General features: G+C 41.9%; 1 protein-coding gene across 1 annotated transcript; it reads right to left on the bottom strand.

Moving 5' to 3' along the window:
• Nucleotides 1-2,731: 2,731 nt before the first annotated feature.
• etnk1 (ethanolamine kinase 1) lies at nt 2,732-17,698 on the bottom strand. The gene is made up of 8 exons (XM_076722824.1): nt 17,360-17,698; nt 15,642-15,901; nt 14,976-15,116; nt 12,267-12,409; nt 7,455-7,538; nt 6,631-6,791; nt 5,883-5,956; nt 2,732-5,641 (listed from the first exon to the last, which is right to left on the bottom strand). Exons 1-8 carry the CDS (start codon nt 17,504-17,506, stop codon nt 5,569-5,571), a joined length of 1,083 nt encoding a protein of 360 aa, XP_076578939.1. The 5' UTR covers nt 17,507-17,698; the 3' UTR covers nt 2,732-5,568.
• Between the last annotated feature and the right edge of the window lie 363 nt (nt 17,699-18,061).

Raw genomic sequence — 18,061 nt, 5'->3', positions numbered from 1 at the left:
CATGTCAGATTTTAAAGTACTGCCGCCTGAGGGATCGAAGGCTTTCGGCTCAAGGTCAGTTCAACAAGATATTAAAGGCGCCTGCAAACCGCAATAAATATAATGCAATTCACATTTATTCAAATATTATATGTAACCAGCTGCTTTGGCCTTAGAGGTCGACAAGGCTAACTATTAGGCGATGAGACTTATGGATAGACAGGTTTTTATGTCATTCAGCACCTTGTTTCTGTTTGCTGTGACGTATTTAAACACAAAGAGAAGTTGGGGAAAGAAATCAGACTCTTTCTAACTATAAGATTGTTACGCCTGCAGAGAAATGAGACCAATGAGATTGTTCTGTGTGCCTGAAAGGTTTGCTGATGAAACTCCTCTCCAAAGGGACTCTGCCTTATGAATTTGGGGAAATGGCAGCTCTGATGGATGTGCATCACAGCTGTGTCAGCACTTTCCCTCTTCTCCCAGGCCTCGGCCTCTGACGACCAACAGGCTTTACTTACCCCGCTCCCTCTCTCTCTCTCTCTCTCACACACACACACACACACACACACACACACACACACACTCTGTGCTCTGGTGATATACAAGTATAATCCATTACTACACACTTACACCAATTGTCTTCAGTTGGAAGTGGCTGCTATGACCTTTTTATGGGAAATGAAAATAAGTGGAGGCGCAGAACAGCCGATATTGGATTCTGTTGTTAATTAATGTGTGTATTATCCGCGTGGATGAAGCCAGGGGGAGGAAGTTAATTGAATTACAGTCAGCGAGTTGGATAATGCACTGTTGTAATTGTTCAACTGTATAAGACAGTCCTCACATTAGGGAGATGAAAGGCAGGCTTCTGGAGAATGGTAAGAAATTACTTGTTTGGTTTTGGGGTGTGAGGCATGAATGGGTTTCTAATTTAACCCTTGGGATGGCAAACTATGTGCACTGGTAAAACACGTCTGAGCATTCCTTATTTACTTAGAGCACTTTTGCAGCACATAGACAAAATAACGCATCACTATATCCCATCTTATCGTAGTTTTCACCGACTAATAGGCCTAACAAATAATGTTCGGCTCGAGCCCCCTAGAGCTCACCTAGTCACTTTGAATTCATCCATATGGCCTTCATGTAGACTTATTTTTTTTTTTTTACATCCACTCTGTATAACCAAATTTGGTCCTCCACAAAGGAGAACTGGCCCAGGGCTCAGTGTTGCAAAGCAATCTAAGCCTATTTGAATGTGATGTTTTCTTCAGTAAATTCAGTATGTTCTTATTTGCTTTGAATGGAGAGGTTCAATACAAGGCACATTAATGAGCCGCCTTTATTTTAAATTTAGAAATCTATGTTAATAAGCATTAATATCACAAATAATAAATGTTGAATAGGATTATTTTTGTTGCATGTGGTGAGCTTTTCTGCCAGGTTTGGGAACCTGCGCACACACTAATTTCTTTCTATGGGATGTGCTGCCATCTTGTGGTCAACTCTAGCACAAACTCGGCCAAATACAAGTATGTTACATTACACATACACTTTCTCAATCCCAGAACAGCTCATTCTGATGGGATGATGGTAGATGTCTGGATCTCTAAAGACAAAAAACAACTTCCTAGAAACATGCAGGTGCAACATTCATTACTTTCTCAGCATCCATATCAATAATGGCTGTTTGGTATATTACCATGCAGTGGCACTAGAGGCCCATTTAAACCATAGTGCTAGTTCTAGCTGTGCAGTGGCACAGAATGAAGGCAATTTAGGTTTTAAGTTGAAAAAACCTGTCATTTCACCACTAAAGTTAACCAGTTTCTTTTTTTGGAATATCCCTCAGTTGTACTTTCATACAACAAACCTGTCGTTCAACTGGTACATTTGTTTTAGGCAGCAGATTTATGTTCACACTTTAAATAAACAATAAACACATCATAGATACAAGACTTACACATTCATTAAGGCCTGTGATGTTCAGGCTACTTATTTAAGCTTATTACATCACAGCTTAAAACCAGATGAAGAATGAGGGAGCTGTCACAAACACAGCAGACCTCAGCACAGGCTCCAAAGACAAGGTGATACTCCCATAAAGACGCGTTTAAACACCTGGAAAGAAACCAGTGAGCAGAGAGACAGACAGGCATGGGGTGCATTTCACTCACCTTTTTGGACGTTTATGCTCATTCTTCTTTCTTTCACGACAGATCCATGTCAGATGATGTCCCGCTGGCGCTCATTTTGCTTGTGACATTACTCCTCATCTTCTGTCTCCATTGCTTGTAGCCGAGCTGCTGTCATCTCATTAGCGGTTCTGGAAAACAGGCTAACTTTCCAAAGTAATTCACGTTCAGAACTTTCCATTGTTTGTTTTATTAGGCACGTACGTCTCGTCACATTTCCACAGAGCTGTCTATTTAATTTCCATTTCTTTTTTTCTTACCTTTTCTCCCATTAGTTAACTTCTTTCCGGGTGCAATACCGTCTTTGACCACACGACTAGTTGAGGTTTACCAGCATTTAGCTGAGGGGCGCTGTTTCACTCGATTAAACTCGATAAAGTAGGGATGACGTTGGCACAGCGTCTGATAAAGAAAACTATGAAATGTTGGCAGAAACTTTTACCTCAACTACTTTACTTTGGTCAGTAACTCCTAAAATTATTTTGTCTTTTAATACAATTGTCGCTACCTTAACCGTGATCTTGTTTGGCAGACAAAGATGGACAGAGGACACATAAGGGTAAACAGACTTTATTATAATTTCTTTGTTTACAGTATTGAAAATGTCTTTTTTTTTTTTTTTTTTTTTTTTACTTTCACCTCTTACCCCTTGCAACTATTCACTTTAATGCAACTTTTAGAAAACAAAAAATAAAAGAACTCCCTCTATGTACATTCATTCATATTTGAGAACACGCAAAAGGTATTACTTTTTACTGTACATATAAACATATGCTAAAGTGGCCAGAGAGATCTGAGGGCAGACTTTTTACAATGTTAAATATGAAACACACACTTGTAAAATATAGAGGTTCATACTATTAGCAGTACTACGATGAGCTGTGTAGAATGTACAGTTTCAGATTGATGGGGAAATAAAACCTATAGGACACATTTCAGCAGTACAATTTGTAACATTTTGATAATTCTGATTATGTGCTTGTCAGATTTGACAATCTGTGTGTGTTGTGTGTAAACGTGGTCTGACAGTGAACTACCCGGACACCCCACAGAAAATCTTCCACAGACCCGAACATGTTCCGTCAATACAACTCAAGCCTGAAACTGAATCAAAACTCTTCACCATTGAATACACTTTTATGTAAGATCTTCACATTTTAAAAGCCAACGTACACGTTTCTAACTCCCGCTAGGCCCGACACAAACTACTTAATTCACCAGCATGACGCACACACTGAATTAAAGAGGGGAGTGAAGTTACAGGCCTAACCTTCAAAGTGTGAGTACGACATAAGCTTTCACAGGCATACAAACACTTCAGTGTCTACTCCTTCGCTACCACTGTGCAGGAGTGTTAGCATGAGTGCACGATCCAGTTTTGTCAATAACTGTCTCTTCACAGAGCTTTGCAAACTCGCTACAGCAGAGACCACCTGGGCAAACGTGTCATTTAGAAATTCTTCACCACATTTTACTCATGACGATCCTGTTTAATCTGCTCAGGAAGCTGAAAATCAAGTGCTCTTATTGCGTTTTTTTTTTTTTTCTTAAACGTGCTACATTTGCCCAGGAGTCATCTGTTGCTGCATCAGCAAACATTCACACACTCTCAAGACCTCAGCTTTAACATTTCCATTTAAATAAGTATAAAAAAAAGTCTATATAATTGCCATTCTCTTTGTGCTACATGGAAAATGATACAGTGTGCGTTATGTACAGGCAAAAAAAACATGTCAGCACTTTGGTGTAGGCTTATTAAAGTAATGAGAGATGAACCTGTTTCAGTTTTTAAAGGGCCTCCTGAAGCACATTTTAAAAACAATTCACATGAAGGTCAATGGTGGATATCGAGAAGTTACTGACAGCACCTGTTGTTTTCTTTTTCTCCAGAAGATGGTGCTCTTGCTCACTAGATGCCACTAAAAGCCGACTCCCATTGCATCATTTGACTGAACACAGACGGCCCGACTTAGTCAAATTAAGACAACCAACTCCACCCCAATCCACCTTTCCACAGACCTTCACCTCAACGCTGGATGCTTAAAATGAAGAATGCCAACAGTAACTCAGCAATCTGACAGTAAGCAAGGCTACATGGCAACAAGTGAATGAAAACTAGTCTACGTGTGTATAAAATGGTCAGTTCTCAGTTCATTGGGACTGAACAGTAGTGTTTTGTAAGATTAAAGATGATTCCCAAACTTTCCCTGACATGGAGCAGACAATACAAAGGTTTGGTCTCGTTTTGTACAGCGTCTTCCAGTCGACATCACAGTGGATCAAGTCCCCGACACGGCTGACTTGTCATGTGACCTACAACCAAATTTCCCGTCTACCATTATGAACACGGAATGTTCAAATTACAGTGAGATGCAAGTTTGTCCCCAGTTACGATTCAGACAAAAACCAAGTGTCAAAACAAACAGAATGTACAGAACAGTGAAAATCTCCCTCGAGTCAAAAGACTGACGGGTGCTCAACTATTTGACTCATCGTAGAAGTAAGATGTAAACACAAGATGCTCTCCTAAGACTTGATGTTTCTACCTTCAGCCCAGAAAGCCTGAGGACACAAGCCCTCATCAAACTACACAGCAACAATGACTACATGGCTATTCTGGTGCACCACCTATGCAGAGTACGTTGGGTAAAATAAGGGTGAAAACAGAAGTCATAAGGCAGGCCACAAGTTTTGTTTTGTGTGTGTGTGTGTGTGTGTGTGTTGTGGCTCATATCACATGGGATTATGGGACAGCATGGGCCTTTCCATGTCAGCGTTTCCTCTTTTTAGGGGGTTTTGTTTTTTCCTCTTGGTTCCTCAGAAAACAGAGCAGGCTTCATATTGCTATCACGTCAGTATGTATTTGGTTGTTAGCAGGGCTGGCGCTCAAGGGTTTTCCCCCATGAATGTGCATACGAGGAAGGCGATCAGATTAGTGTTTGGGCCACCTGTCTGTCATGTAGGTGGTTACCATGTATTGGTTGTGACGGAGGTGACATTCCACCTACAATGTTGTTATAGTGATTTGAAGAAAAGCTGCTTACAAACACAATATGCTGATATCGTGATAATGTCCTAATTGATATTAGAATGACTGAAATGGCCACGATAAATTCTGAAATCTGGATATCATAGCAGGTCTCGACACACAAGCCCACAGTACAAAAGACCAGGGCTGCCTCCTTGTTCACGGAGGTGTGACAGCAGAGGATGGATAAAGTTGTGCTCGATTCAAACTATAGAGATAAGGACATGTAGAGGGGACCCTGTAGGCACTGAACAGGACAGACTCTCAAGTCTGGCTCTTCCCTACATACACCCTAAGAGGGTGCTCTGCAGTCATACAATGTGTAGAGCAGGAGAGAAGATGAGGGAGGGGGAGGGGGGGCTTTTATTCGGGTAAGTTCAGCGCAGCCACCTCCAGTTTCATCTTGAAGTACTGGTTGAAGCGCAGGATTGCATATCTGAGAGCAGAGACACAGAGGGAGGAGAGCAAAGTCAGTGATAAGTTAAATATGTAGGTGACACAAAAATATCAGACTGTTTAAACACACTGCGTACTGAGATGACACAAATATTATCCATCTGGGTGCTTTGTATTTTGTTCTTAAACATATGTTTAAATAACTGAAATCTGCTGTTCAGAGCAAAATAAAATAGCTCATGATAAAATGTGCTTGATGGTTTAGTTCAAGATGTACATACCCCAAGAAGTCAAAGTCGATGTTGGAGAACTTGGCCTGAATCAGAGCCCAGAGACCCCAGAAGAAATGAGACGCCTAGATACAGAGGAGAGAGAACACAAAGGATTAGCATGCATTCTCTGACTAAAAGTAAATGTCGTTTCTAATTACCCAACACAGCTCACTCAAGCATGTACAAAGCCAGCAGACGCCCTATGGAAACAACACCAAATAGCTGACACAGAAATGCAACTGCTTCACTTGCCCATCCTCCACACTGGCCTCTTGTCCTCTTGACAGTAAACAAGGCAGAATGTGGCTCAGGGGAGAATGCCAAGCCTCACAAGGGTTACCAGTCGTCATTAAGAGTGGCTCCCATATGGTGGCCGCATCAGCAGGCACATCACAAACATCTTTCTCTCACATTCAGAGCAGGCAGGTTTTTATAGCCCGCATCACTCAGTACTCTGTTTAACCGACATCACACCAAAATCCATGTTTACTGACCCAACACCTGGCAGCAGGCCTGGAAAATCCACTCTGATTGAGCCCCCGGGACGCTTACTGTGCTCTACAAGTGTTCAGTTCTTTAATTTGGCCTGTCACTGGGAAAGGGCATGGTACCGCAACTACCATCTATCTGCCAATCAGAATCCGTAACCATCTTGGTCTTTAAAACCCAAGACTTGACCAGAAAGACCAGTCAGATGGAGATGAGCCCTACTATAATCAAATGTGGCTCATGATGCATGTGCGATACGAATGCTTACCAAGGCAAATCGGTTGACTTGGACGTAAAGAATCTCCACCTCCCTGTCGGTCACGTCACTGCCCTGGCCTTTGTACTCCTTATAGGCCTCCAGGTAGGAGTGGAGCCACTGCAGCTGAAAGGCCCGATCTGGGTAATTACTATAATCCACCTCATTCAGGCCTGCAACACATGAACGCACAAGTTACACACTCATATTTCAGTTAACACTTCTTACGCACATCTTTTTTATGCACACCATAAATAAAAGAGGCAGCAAATGCTACAAACGATAGAATACGTGAAAGACGGGAACAAAACAGTCATTGTTGAATAAATATTTTTTGTATTTGTTTTAAAAATGTTCGCAGAGCTTACACCTCTTACAGCCTTTGGTGGGGAATTCAATAGTTTTGGTGTGTAGTTAAAAAAGGCTGAGCTGCCAATTTTCTTACTTGTATTTAAAGAACTGGCAGCAGTGGATCTAAGAGGCCGTGACGGATTATAAAATGACAAACAATTAACAATGTAGGCCAGTGCCAAACCATTAAGAGCCTTTTAAACAAGGAACAGAGCTTTAAAATCAATCCTAAAGTTACTGGGAGCCAGTGCAGATTAGCTAAAACCGGGTGATATGCTCTCGCTTTCTTGTTCTAGTTACCAGCCTGGCAGCAGAGTTTCGAAATCATTTGAGTTTATCAACATATTGTTTTGGAAAGATAGTGTAAAGTGCACTGCAGTAATCTAATCTTTATAAATACGTGAGCAAATGTTTGCAGCATTTTGTCGGGATAGGAACAGCTGCACCTTTGCAACATTTTTAATGAAAGCACAATTTCTACTTACCAGCAAACTCATTGAAATGGTTCCCAATGTCGTAGGCTTGGTAATTGTACCCAGCATACTCGTAGTCAATGAACTTTACATTTCCTGGAAAGAGAAGCAGCGTTGTTTAGACAGAGACACGGGAAGCAGACATAAAATGATTATGTTGTCTTTTCCCTTTGATTACTCTGAATGTTAAGGCTTTTTATTTCATACTGTAACTTTCTTCCTGTCTGACTGGACTGGCTGGCTAGCTAGCCAATTGTGGGGCAAGGAGTAAGAGCTTGCATTTTGAGGAAAGTACGACTGTAGAGGGAGACTTGGGCACAGAAAATGAAATAAAGGGAACTAAGACAGACAGGTTTCAACTGAAGAGGGACTCGTCTGAAAATAAGTGCTGACAAACACTACGCATGCACTGTAATGCTGTTTGGGACTAACGCAATCATGCTGTTAAGATTTAGGGAACTCGAGAGTGTACAAAATAAAAGCTCTTGTTAAGTAAATGTGGCAAGATATATGCTTTTATATCATCTTTGCTTTTCTAATTAGATATAGTGAAGAACTACAAGGGAAGCAATACAAAAGACAACATATAGATAGCTCGCAGGTCTTCACGGAGGTTGAGTCGTCAATCTCCAGTGATATTTTAGTAAACAAATTAGATGTACCAGTGACTTATTATCAGCCTTTTTTCACAAGACCACAAAATACACAGCTGGGATGCATTAGCAAGAGATGAAAACACATGGAACACATACAAATATCTAGGGGGGGGAAAAAAAAGATTGCATCTGGCTTTTCACACAATGTTTGTTTTGGATACATGCACAGAGTAAAAGAAAAAAGTCCAAGTTGTGTTTTGAAGAGATGCGAGGAGGGGGGAAAAAAAGAGAAAATGGCAAAGAAATTAGAGGGACAAAGGGAGGAAGATATTAAAATACAAAGAAACACTAAAGCAGTTTGTAGAAAAGCACAGTGAGCTGCCAAAGCAAATGAACAGCAACACACTGTTTGAGACGCGCTCTCAGAACTTTGTTGTTGTTGCTGAGAGCCAGCTGGAGCTAGAGATCCCAGATACACACTAAACCTGCTCGACACACCTATTTCTAAAGTTTTTACAGTCTTGTGAGGAGTTCTGCACTGCACTACTGGCTTGAATGCTTATGTTTGTAAGATACTTCACCTACATGTGAAAAAGCATCTCTTTCACTACCACTGAAATTTGACTAAAGATGGCTAAATCTGATGTTAGAGCATGGAGAGGACGGGTCAAAGAATGTGTTGCTGTTTGCATGCAAAAACAGGAGGTGTCGGCATGAACAATGAACAAAGGGGGAAGCACTCAAAACACAAACCCTTACTGACAAGCCCCGTTATTACAACACACTGATTTTTACAAAAAAAAAAATGAAATTTTGAGAAACAAAACATGTCATTAAATGTCTCTACTCTTAAATCTCTTGGTTTGTTTTGGCCTTGGCTAATTTCTTTGCCCTAAAATGTGGAACATTAGTCTTTGAGGTGGTGCTGGACTACAGAGAAAGACACTTTGAGGTGGGTTACCAGCCGGCGTGTAGGTCCTAGCGGGACACAACTGAACACCTCCAGGCAGTGGCTATAGCCCCCCTGTGCAGCAGATGAAAAGGTTGGGGCAAACACATCTTTCACACATGCTCACTCTCTCACTGACATATTTTGTCTTTTACCCATGCTTGCTCCCACGCACCGTGTCGAAACATCAGGTCTTGCTCCTAATTCCCATTCCCCGCCCTACCCGTGCAACCTCACTTCCCCTTCACACAACACTCCCCTCGAATGCTGCATTCCAATTGGTCTGCTGTGAACCCAATAACATGACACCTCTGCCGCTTCTGCAAATGGCAGAATCTTTGAGAGGCTTCCTGTTGGCTGCTGAGCTGCAGATTTTGTGGCCCTTGGGGCTGAGTAAAATGCGTGCAGATTTTTTTTTTTGTCTGCAAATATCTGAGGAAAGTGAGAGGGGGCAGGGAAACTACAGCAGCCTGTGTTAGAGGCTGAGGGACAAAGTAAAGAGAGACAAAAGAGAGAAGTAATTCAGCACTTGTTGAGTGTACTTTTATTTCTTGACCATATTTTTGGGAAAACTAACAAAAATGAGTGCACTGCCACCATTTCTGTTTATGGTTTTATCGGTACAGGAAGTGGTGGCGTCTCTGCTGTCGCGTTTGGCAGACAAGTGGTTTCATCCACAGCGACAACAGCAGAGCAGAAGTGACAGGAAGCAGCGTGGCAGCTGTTTTATCTTTTCATGCCTACTTTTCAACCGAACAAACAGCTTTAAGTGCATGGTGAGACCGGCACTGAGCGTACTCCGACGGTTCGGATAGTTTGAGTGGGTGCGGTCAAAGATTTTGTAATTATTGCTTGGTGTTGAAGTCCCTGGGCTTTTGCGGTGTCCATTCCACTGTGATTGTCATGTGTAGGTGTGGTCTTGTTGTGTTTGCATTGTTAGGAAATGTGTGACTGCACTGGAGATACTGGGATAAAGGAAAATGCGTTTCTATTCTGGTTTTTAAATCAATAATACTGCCAAACAGAAGTCCTGATAACCTCAGGTTTACTTACTGAAGCCTGAAACATGATTCTGCAAGTCTGCAAATGTGCAAAAAACGCTTTGCTCAGACTTTAACGTGCTTGTACATGTACCTTAACTTTAAATTAGCATGTGCACTCAGGGCAATGTTGCATTTGTCACTACTGAATGTACAAGAACTGAAGTGAGTTTCATGCTGGGTGTTGGGCCAAATTTTAGTAAAAGCAATCAGCACTTCAAATGAGAGCACCTCCACTCCTCTGTGAGCTACGGTTAACCAGAGACTGTTTTGCTCTTTCTGTGTGACACAGGTACTTCCCCACACTTAGGTCGAAGCATGTTTCAGCCTTGACGGATACGACTGATGATGTTCTATATTCTTGCTAATGTCAACAAATCGCATGAAAAGACCCAAACCAACAATGCACTAGTCTGTCTTGCAGTGCTCGCAAAACTTTCCCAACCTTTCCTTCTGAAAACAAAAGAATCAAAGAAGAAAAAAAAAAAAAAAAAAGGAGAACGGGGGGAGATATCACAAGCATTCACTCTGATTAAAAATATCAAAAAGAAAAGGCTCAGTAGTTTTCAGCAAATGTTACTCAAACAGTTGAGGACTTTTATCAGTGGATTAATACACATTTGGTGCACTAATGACTATGTGCAGCAGTGGGACAGTGTATGTAGTGTTGACTCAATAAACTACACTGTGTTCAGTGTAGTGAAACTGATCGCGTCACCCAGTGAACAGTGTGGCTGCTTTAAATAGTGACAGCCAACAGTGGAGCTCTATGCCACTGGGGAGGAAGCTATCTGTAGGCTTTTGTCTAAACAGGCAATACTCGTTAGTCTGATCAACTCAACGCTGGTTTTCATTTTTTCATGGGGTTTGTTGACGATAAGAAAATTACAGAGTATCACCAGACATATCCTGTCACTTACACGGTCTGACCAGTGGTCAATACTGATGCCATAAAATGAAAACCGAACAGTTAGGAGCAGTGACGGAAAGCAGTTTTCCAGCTTTCAGCAAGTGCAAACCATAAACAGTTGTGTAATAACCAGCAACGTAAGTGGCCTAGCTACTGTCAGAGGGACAATTGGTAGATGAGTAGCACTGGAGGGAAATGGGTGGGTACGTGGCTCCTACTGCTGCCATGAACTCATCCCGATTTGCCTGAGCAGTGGGCAGACTACGTGAGGGCCCTCAGAGCCGACTGTGCGTGAGGTTTGTCTCTCTCCATTGCCTCCCCAGGGCAGGGTGGCACAGGGCAGCCACAGCCTCAGCTGTCATTCCTAGGGGAGAAAGGCTAGACACAAGGAGCTGTGAGAAAGGCCCCGCCCCTCGTCACAACCTGACGAGGGGGCTGACAGCTCTTCAGCACCCCCACCCCGCCTCCCACATACATTAAAAAAACCCTGCACTTTCTTCTTTCCCCTCTTTCTCACCAGTTTACCCCGTCATTCCTCTGCTACAAAGACAATGACTACAACAGTTTCACTGACTGGTACAGTGTCATTGGCCAGTATCATTTAAGTCGCTCAGTGCAAAAATAGGCAAATAAGTTTGCTTGAGGACAGGCTGCCCTACATTTCTTCTTTCATCAAAAAAAAAAAAAAAATCCCAAGAAGAAGGAGGAAAAAACCCCAGCAACACTGCTAAAGCACCAAAGACACGTGCTGTCAATAAAACTGAGATTTGGTATGTGGTATGATGTAATGGCATTACTTGTTCAGGCAGATGGTTTACATTCTAAGTTTTCATCACAGAATTAGAACAACAGATCAGACAAAATGTAGGAAAAAGAAACGGCTTCACTTTGCACAAAGCCGACGGTCTCCCAGGATTTAAAGGTATGGGAACCGAAAATCCAAAAAAACTACAATCTGTGACAGATGAGTTGCTTTAACACATAATTGCCAAATTTATTAGAGGCAGATACACAAAACTTTGCCCCACCTTCCAATCTCTATCAATCAGCACACCACTTTAATTTATGTTGCACTTGCCCCATTTCAAATGAGGATTCCATCAAGGGTAAAACAGAGGGTCCAAATAACAGGATTGTCTTTTCTGACCGTTCTAATTCTACACCTGCAGCCCAATGCAAACACTGACAATGAGTGAAGCATGTGACTAGCGTTGACCAAGTGCAGTTAATGCAATCCTACCTGAGCGCAGGGACCAATGCAGTTCACACTACAACACAATTCAGTCACACAGCAAAGTCAACGGCTGCACTAGTGCAGCTTATACTCACCTGCCTCCTCATTGTAAATTATGTTTTTGCAGAGTAGGTCGTTGTGGCAGAGAACTACGGGGGAGCCCAGCACCGACAAGCTCTGCTGGAGCCACACCAGCTCTTCTCGGAGGCACAGTAGGCTGGGCACCTCCACATTCAACCTGGAGGGGGCAGAGAGCCAGAGTGTGAATACTGTGTACTGAAAGAGGTAGGAGCATTACAAGTATTAATAGAAAGACAGAAGGAGGTGAAGTCAGTACAGGGGAACCTGAAAGTAGACATACAAACAGAGGTGAAATAGGAACTGAAAATAAGAAGCATGAAAAGAAAAAGAAACAAATAATCTAATGTTGCAGACAGGCTCAAACAATTTATGTGGCAAAAATAGATGAAAAAGAATAAATGCTTTATTCATGATTGCACAATCTCAACAAAAATTGATACACAGCAAAGGAACCACATGATCTTGGTACACAGCCTCAAATTTAAGTAATGTTTAGTCAATGTGCCCAACACAGTCAATTCAAACATGTCAGAAAATAGTGATAAGCTCGATAAAAAGAATTAGAAAAAGTCAACCAAAGTCCGACTAGAATAAAGACTTTGTGACAAAAGTCAAGTCCTCACTGCACTTTAGTTACAACCACATTTCCTGCCTGTTTAGGTTGTAAGATTACAGCAAGATAGCTAATACATGAATACAGTAACACAGAAAATACCCTCATTAAAAAGGACTACGACATGAGGAAAAACACCTACGCAAATAAGCAAAGTGCACACTTTACACTGCAATGCAAAACAGAAGAGCAGGCTTCAGGCCCCGTGATCGTATGCACTCCACCTATTGGATGTTTTTTCCTTCAACACACATACACAAGCCCCTGAGATGCTGCGGGTGTCGCAGCCTTTCGGAAGTCTTTATCAGTGTTTGTCTTACCACGTTAATATTTGGGTGACCTACACAGAAATCAACAGCCTGCAAAGTCAATGTTTGTTGTGGATTCATTTTGGGTGCCAACTTAAATGGCGGTAGTTGTTACCGCCAACACTATTTTCAAATGATCAGGAGCGAATGGTGCCAAAGTGCCCAAAGCGTGTTCGCTTGAGACCCAGGATAATCAGAACTCCATCTGCCTGTGACGTGGTGCACCTGAATTCTTTTGTGTTGGCACTGACACAAACTGAATGGAGGGAAACTTACATAACGTTCATTTTGATGATGACAAAGATGTAAGAACTGATTAACACCAATACATTTAATGCTTTTAGCTTATTCAAGATTGATATAAGACTTCAGGAAAATAAGAGTGACTGCTAACTCAGTGTAATATTAATGATCCATTCCGCTAGGGGTGGATGATATGACCTAGAATATATATCACAGTGGGATTTTTTTGGTTTTGTTTTTTACTTTGGAAGCAGTAACCCGTCCGATACTGGAGGTTAATCGGTGAATGTAATGTCAATCATTCTCAGAGATAGACAAGGGGCAGGATTAGGCATTGAAACAGCATTTATTTGGTAGAAACCCTAAAGCATATTATATAAGTGCAACACAGGGCATGTCTATCGAGCGCACTTACATACAGCAGCAACGCACACACATGGGCTTTCATGTAACAACAAAGCCAGCTGAGCTTGGGTTGTAGTATGAAGTGTGGAGACGACATAAAAAGCAACGTTACAAAAAAAAAAAAAAAAAAAAAAAGCTACTACACTGGTTATTTCACTGCCGTCAAATGAGGCTTAACATTCACACAGTTTGTCTTCACTGTCCCTCAACATGAAATACGCAAACATTGCTACAGCGTGCGGGTCTACAATAGATTTGATTAGATTAGAACATTTGCTGAGGCACATGTTAATGCTAAAATTCAAAAGGCAAAGCAGCCGATTCTGCTTTGTACTGCCCCTCAAAGCAGTGCAAAGTAAAATCATTAGCGCACACATAATGATATAACTGCTATCCTACGAGTTTCCAAGTTAATCCACTGAGTCTTCCTGTATTCAGATGGTGTGAGTAGATAATTGTGTTGGTTCTTGAAGGCAGCAACATATATTTTCAGGATAATACTCTTATGTGTCATTGTGTTTAGAGGGAAATTCACTCCTTTGTGTTATCAGAATGCCACGGCTATAAAGTGAAGTGATACCTGCTGAGCATATGAAAGGAAACTTACGTACCTCCTCAGACATGTACAACTGATAATAAACACTTGTGTTGTGCCATTACTCGTGAGGTTGTTTGGATCATTTGTGACTCACTGATAAGAGAGGTAGGGGGTCATAGCTCCACATGGAGACAACCAAGAGCATAAATATGCAAGAGGCAAAGCCACATACTACATAACAATGTAATTAGTGTAGTCAAGTTACTTTATACTCCCGCTTTACATTTTCAATGAGTACACTAGTTTTTAAAGCTTCATTCTTGCCTCATTTGTAGCTCTTTAGTTAGGCTTTGAAATTAGTAATGAATTCGGCCTAAGTAGTATTATGCATCTTTATTGGTGTAAATATAGTCTATATAAAGCCTGCATATGAACTGAACATGAACTGTCTGACTTTTTTTAAACACTTTTGTCAGCCAGGACTGTGACAATGAAACTGAATTAGGCTTTCAAACATTCATTAATGTACTGAAACATTTAGATGGCATCAGAGAAAAGCAGCCACTTCTAAAGGTCTGGCAGATTTCAGTAATTAAAAGATTCGATATGGCCTCACCTGGCAGTTTGCTCAGGGTCCTCTAAGCACTTGGGGATGAGAGCAAAGTACTTGCCCATCTTCAGCCACAGATCAGACTGCGGCACCCAGCCATTGTGGGCATGGATGGCGTGGTACTTGGCCAGCTGCCTGGCAATGAGCCTGCAAGATAGAGAAGACAGAAAACAGGGGAATATGAATTAGAGCAGCACGCAGCCACTGGGCAATGAATTTAAATAAATACAGGTTTTATGTTTTCATTAGGTAAGAAACTGACCTGTTCATAAGGATACACTTAGACCTAATAACAATGTTTTAATGTGACATCAGGACAAATCTCTATATTTTAAGAACTTCAGTTCATCAAACACATGTCCTCTGTCCATCAAAGTGCATGTTCACAAAGTGGTGAACCTCTCACCATCCTCGCTTGTGAACAACTGAGCCTTTCCGGGATGCCCCTTTTATACCCAGTCATGATACTATCACCTATTACCAATCAACCTGTTTACCTGTGGAATGTTCCAAACAGGTGTTTTTGGAGCTTTCCACAACTTTCCCAGTCTTTAGTTGCTCCTGTCCCAACGTGTTTGAAACGTGTTGCTGACATCAAATTCAGAATAAGCACATATTACATTATATGGACCCTTAAGGAATCTTTGTTGTATAACAAAGCATTTTAGTTACCTGAAAACAGGCTGGCTGCGAATGTCCTCAGGCTCTAGAGCAGTTCCTTGCAGAAATTCATAACACAGGCCATTGTTGAAGGTACAGTATAGGCGCGGGGCACAGCGGTGTGCATGCAGTACCCTGAAACTTTTCACTTCATTTTCCCGGTCAATCAGCAGTTCAGTTTTGTTGCCATAAATACGGACCAGAACCACATCCTGCATGACTGCACCCACATAGCAGCCCAGCAGCTTATTGGTTATTCCATCTGTGAAAAACTGCAGAGACAAATAAAAGAAAGAGAAGAAAGCAGGTGAGGAAAAAAATAAATCAGAATTTGTACTTTGCTTCAACAAGCTAGCTTGACATCTAGAGTCAGACCCCTCTACTAAAATCTACATTATTTTGGGTGTTACATAAGTTCTGGGAGGAGTCTGGATCTGGCAAACTACACAATGGAGAGAAGAGGAACGAATGTAGCCATGAAAAATTAGGGCTTGTCTGGTTTGATTTAAGCTGAACTGCCTCTGCTGTGAAGCTGGGAACATTTTTGGGGAGAGGTGGGGGGTGCTAACATACCAGCCCTAATTGTTCACTCTATAAGGGATTGGCTGAGAACGATGGGACTGTCAGGAATTTTATTTTGCATGAGGAAGCAATGACAGGCATTTGCTGAGTTCCCACTTTGCTCTCATTGATGAATATAAGCAAGGGTGGTGGAGCATGTGACCAGCTCCTACCCTCACTGTTTACCAAGAGCCACACCCCCAGTCTGATAAAAGGACAGGAAAATAAGTCACTGCAAAATTCATCACTTTCTGGATATCAGCCCAGGCTGTAATGTTCAGCACATGTCCCGTCGTGACTCTCTGGGATAATGAAATGTTAGGAGATAAGTTTCTGATAGCTTTACTTGAGAACTAGGCCTGTTTGAGTTTGGTAGACCGAAGAGAGCACTTACAGGAAGACACATGCGAAAAGTAAATACATGGAATAGTTTATATCCATGATCTATTAGTCATCTGTGAATAGACCAGGGATTTCTACTAATCTCTGACATGTACCCTGAGGCTCAGTCAATGCTGCGCAGCATGATGACAGTTCTGGGCCGAGATGTCAGACACCTCTCCTCTATCTGTATCACCACCTCCAAACAGAACCCTGGCTTTGATTATTAGTTACCTTTCGATCGGTTCGCTCCCTACACGACAACGACAGAGAGCAAGGTGTGTTTAATATCCGTACATCGTCGCCGAAGTTACGCTGGTGAACAGGTTCGCCTGCATTTGCAAACTGCGCCAAAGGCTACGACTGCTGCATCATGACCCGGGCTGACGCAGATGCTATTTGCAAAGGCAAAACATTAACCCTAACGAGGGAAAATACCGCAGTATCTTCGGAGCTGTGACGTTAATATAACGAGGAAATTACCTTCTATCTGTCTGTGGCTTATTAATAGCTGCTTTATAGTGACATTAGCGTAACGTTAAGTTACTTCTTGATATTTTAGCTGCCTGTGGTGTCATTATATTGACGTTAGCTGGTTTTGTGAGCCATTTATTCATTGAATAAATGAACGTTAGTGTGTGGTTATTCATATGGGAACACGCTGCTAGCTAACATCGGCTCGGACAACTTTTAGCTACAAAGAAATGGATATACAAGCTATGGCGAATTTGGAGACATGCCACACCAAGCAGACTATTTGTAAAAGGTTAAAAGGGAATAAATAGTACCTTCACTTTGACCTCGGATGGCTTCCAGCTCGGTCTCAGCTCCTTGATCAGCTTTAATGCGCCGGATCTGTAGTCGCTTTCGTCAACTGTCACATCTATTTTGGGCACAGCGGGAGCCTCGTCGGGTACGTGAATATAGTTGGCCATGGATAAAACTTTACTGCTTGGAATATCTTGAACTCTGTCGATTACCGTACCGTACGTGGTAGCAAAACACGCAATGTATGAAAATGTGTCACAAACTGCGGGTATATAGACCTTGAGCGGTCGGTGTGCGGCAACGCCTCTCAAAAAATCCCACCCACCCGAGAAAAAATGTTCTCCCGATGCATGCCGGTAGTCGACAGATTCGCTGGGAGCGCATGTTCCAGGCACCAGCGTGCACCGTCGGCGGAGCCTAATCACTGAAAATATCTAGAAAAATGTTGTCTCAGTGCCCGACACCACCGAAAAACAAAATACATAAAGTTGTAACATACATACGAGCACAAATGGAAAGTATTAGTGGGCATATGTCATATTTTGAGACTTTGAAGTTTGAGCTTTTTCATGACTTAAACTTCTCAATTGTGTAATCATGTCGGTGGTCCTTGGTACATACACAAAAACGTACACTTAATGCGTAATACTCACTGCGTCACATCCGTAATCTACTTGAATGAAATAAGCTTTGTGGCAAGTCTGAGCGTTTTAAATGTCAGA

Source organism: Chaetodon auriga, chromosome 22 (genome assembly GCF_051107435.1).
Source record: "Chaetodon auriga isolate fChaAug3 chromosome 22, fChaAug3.hap1, whole genome shotgun sequence".
Taxonomy (NCBI): domain Eukaryota; kingdom Metazoa; phylum Chordata; class Actinopteri; order Chaetodontiformes; family Chaetodontidae; genus Chaetodon; species Chaetodon auriga.
The sequence above is the reverse complement of the archived record's forward strand: the minus strand, read 5'-3'. Positions and strand labels throughout refer to the sequence as shown.

Coding starts and splice junctions, on each gene's coding strand:
- etnk1 (XM_076722824.1), bottom strand. CDS start 17,506: ATGGCCAACTATATTCACGTACCCGACGAGGCTCCCGCTGTGCCCAAA. Junction 15,902..17,359: donor CATCCGAGGTCAAAGTGAAG/GTACTATTTATT, acceptor TTGTCTCTGCAG/TTTTTCACAGATGGAATAAC. Junction 15,117..15,641: donor CGCAGCCAGCCTGTTTTCAG/GTAACTAAAATG, acceptor TCTATCTTGCAG/GCTCATTGCCAGGCAGCTGG.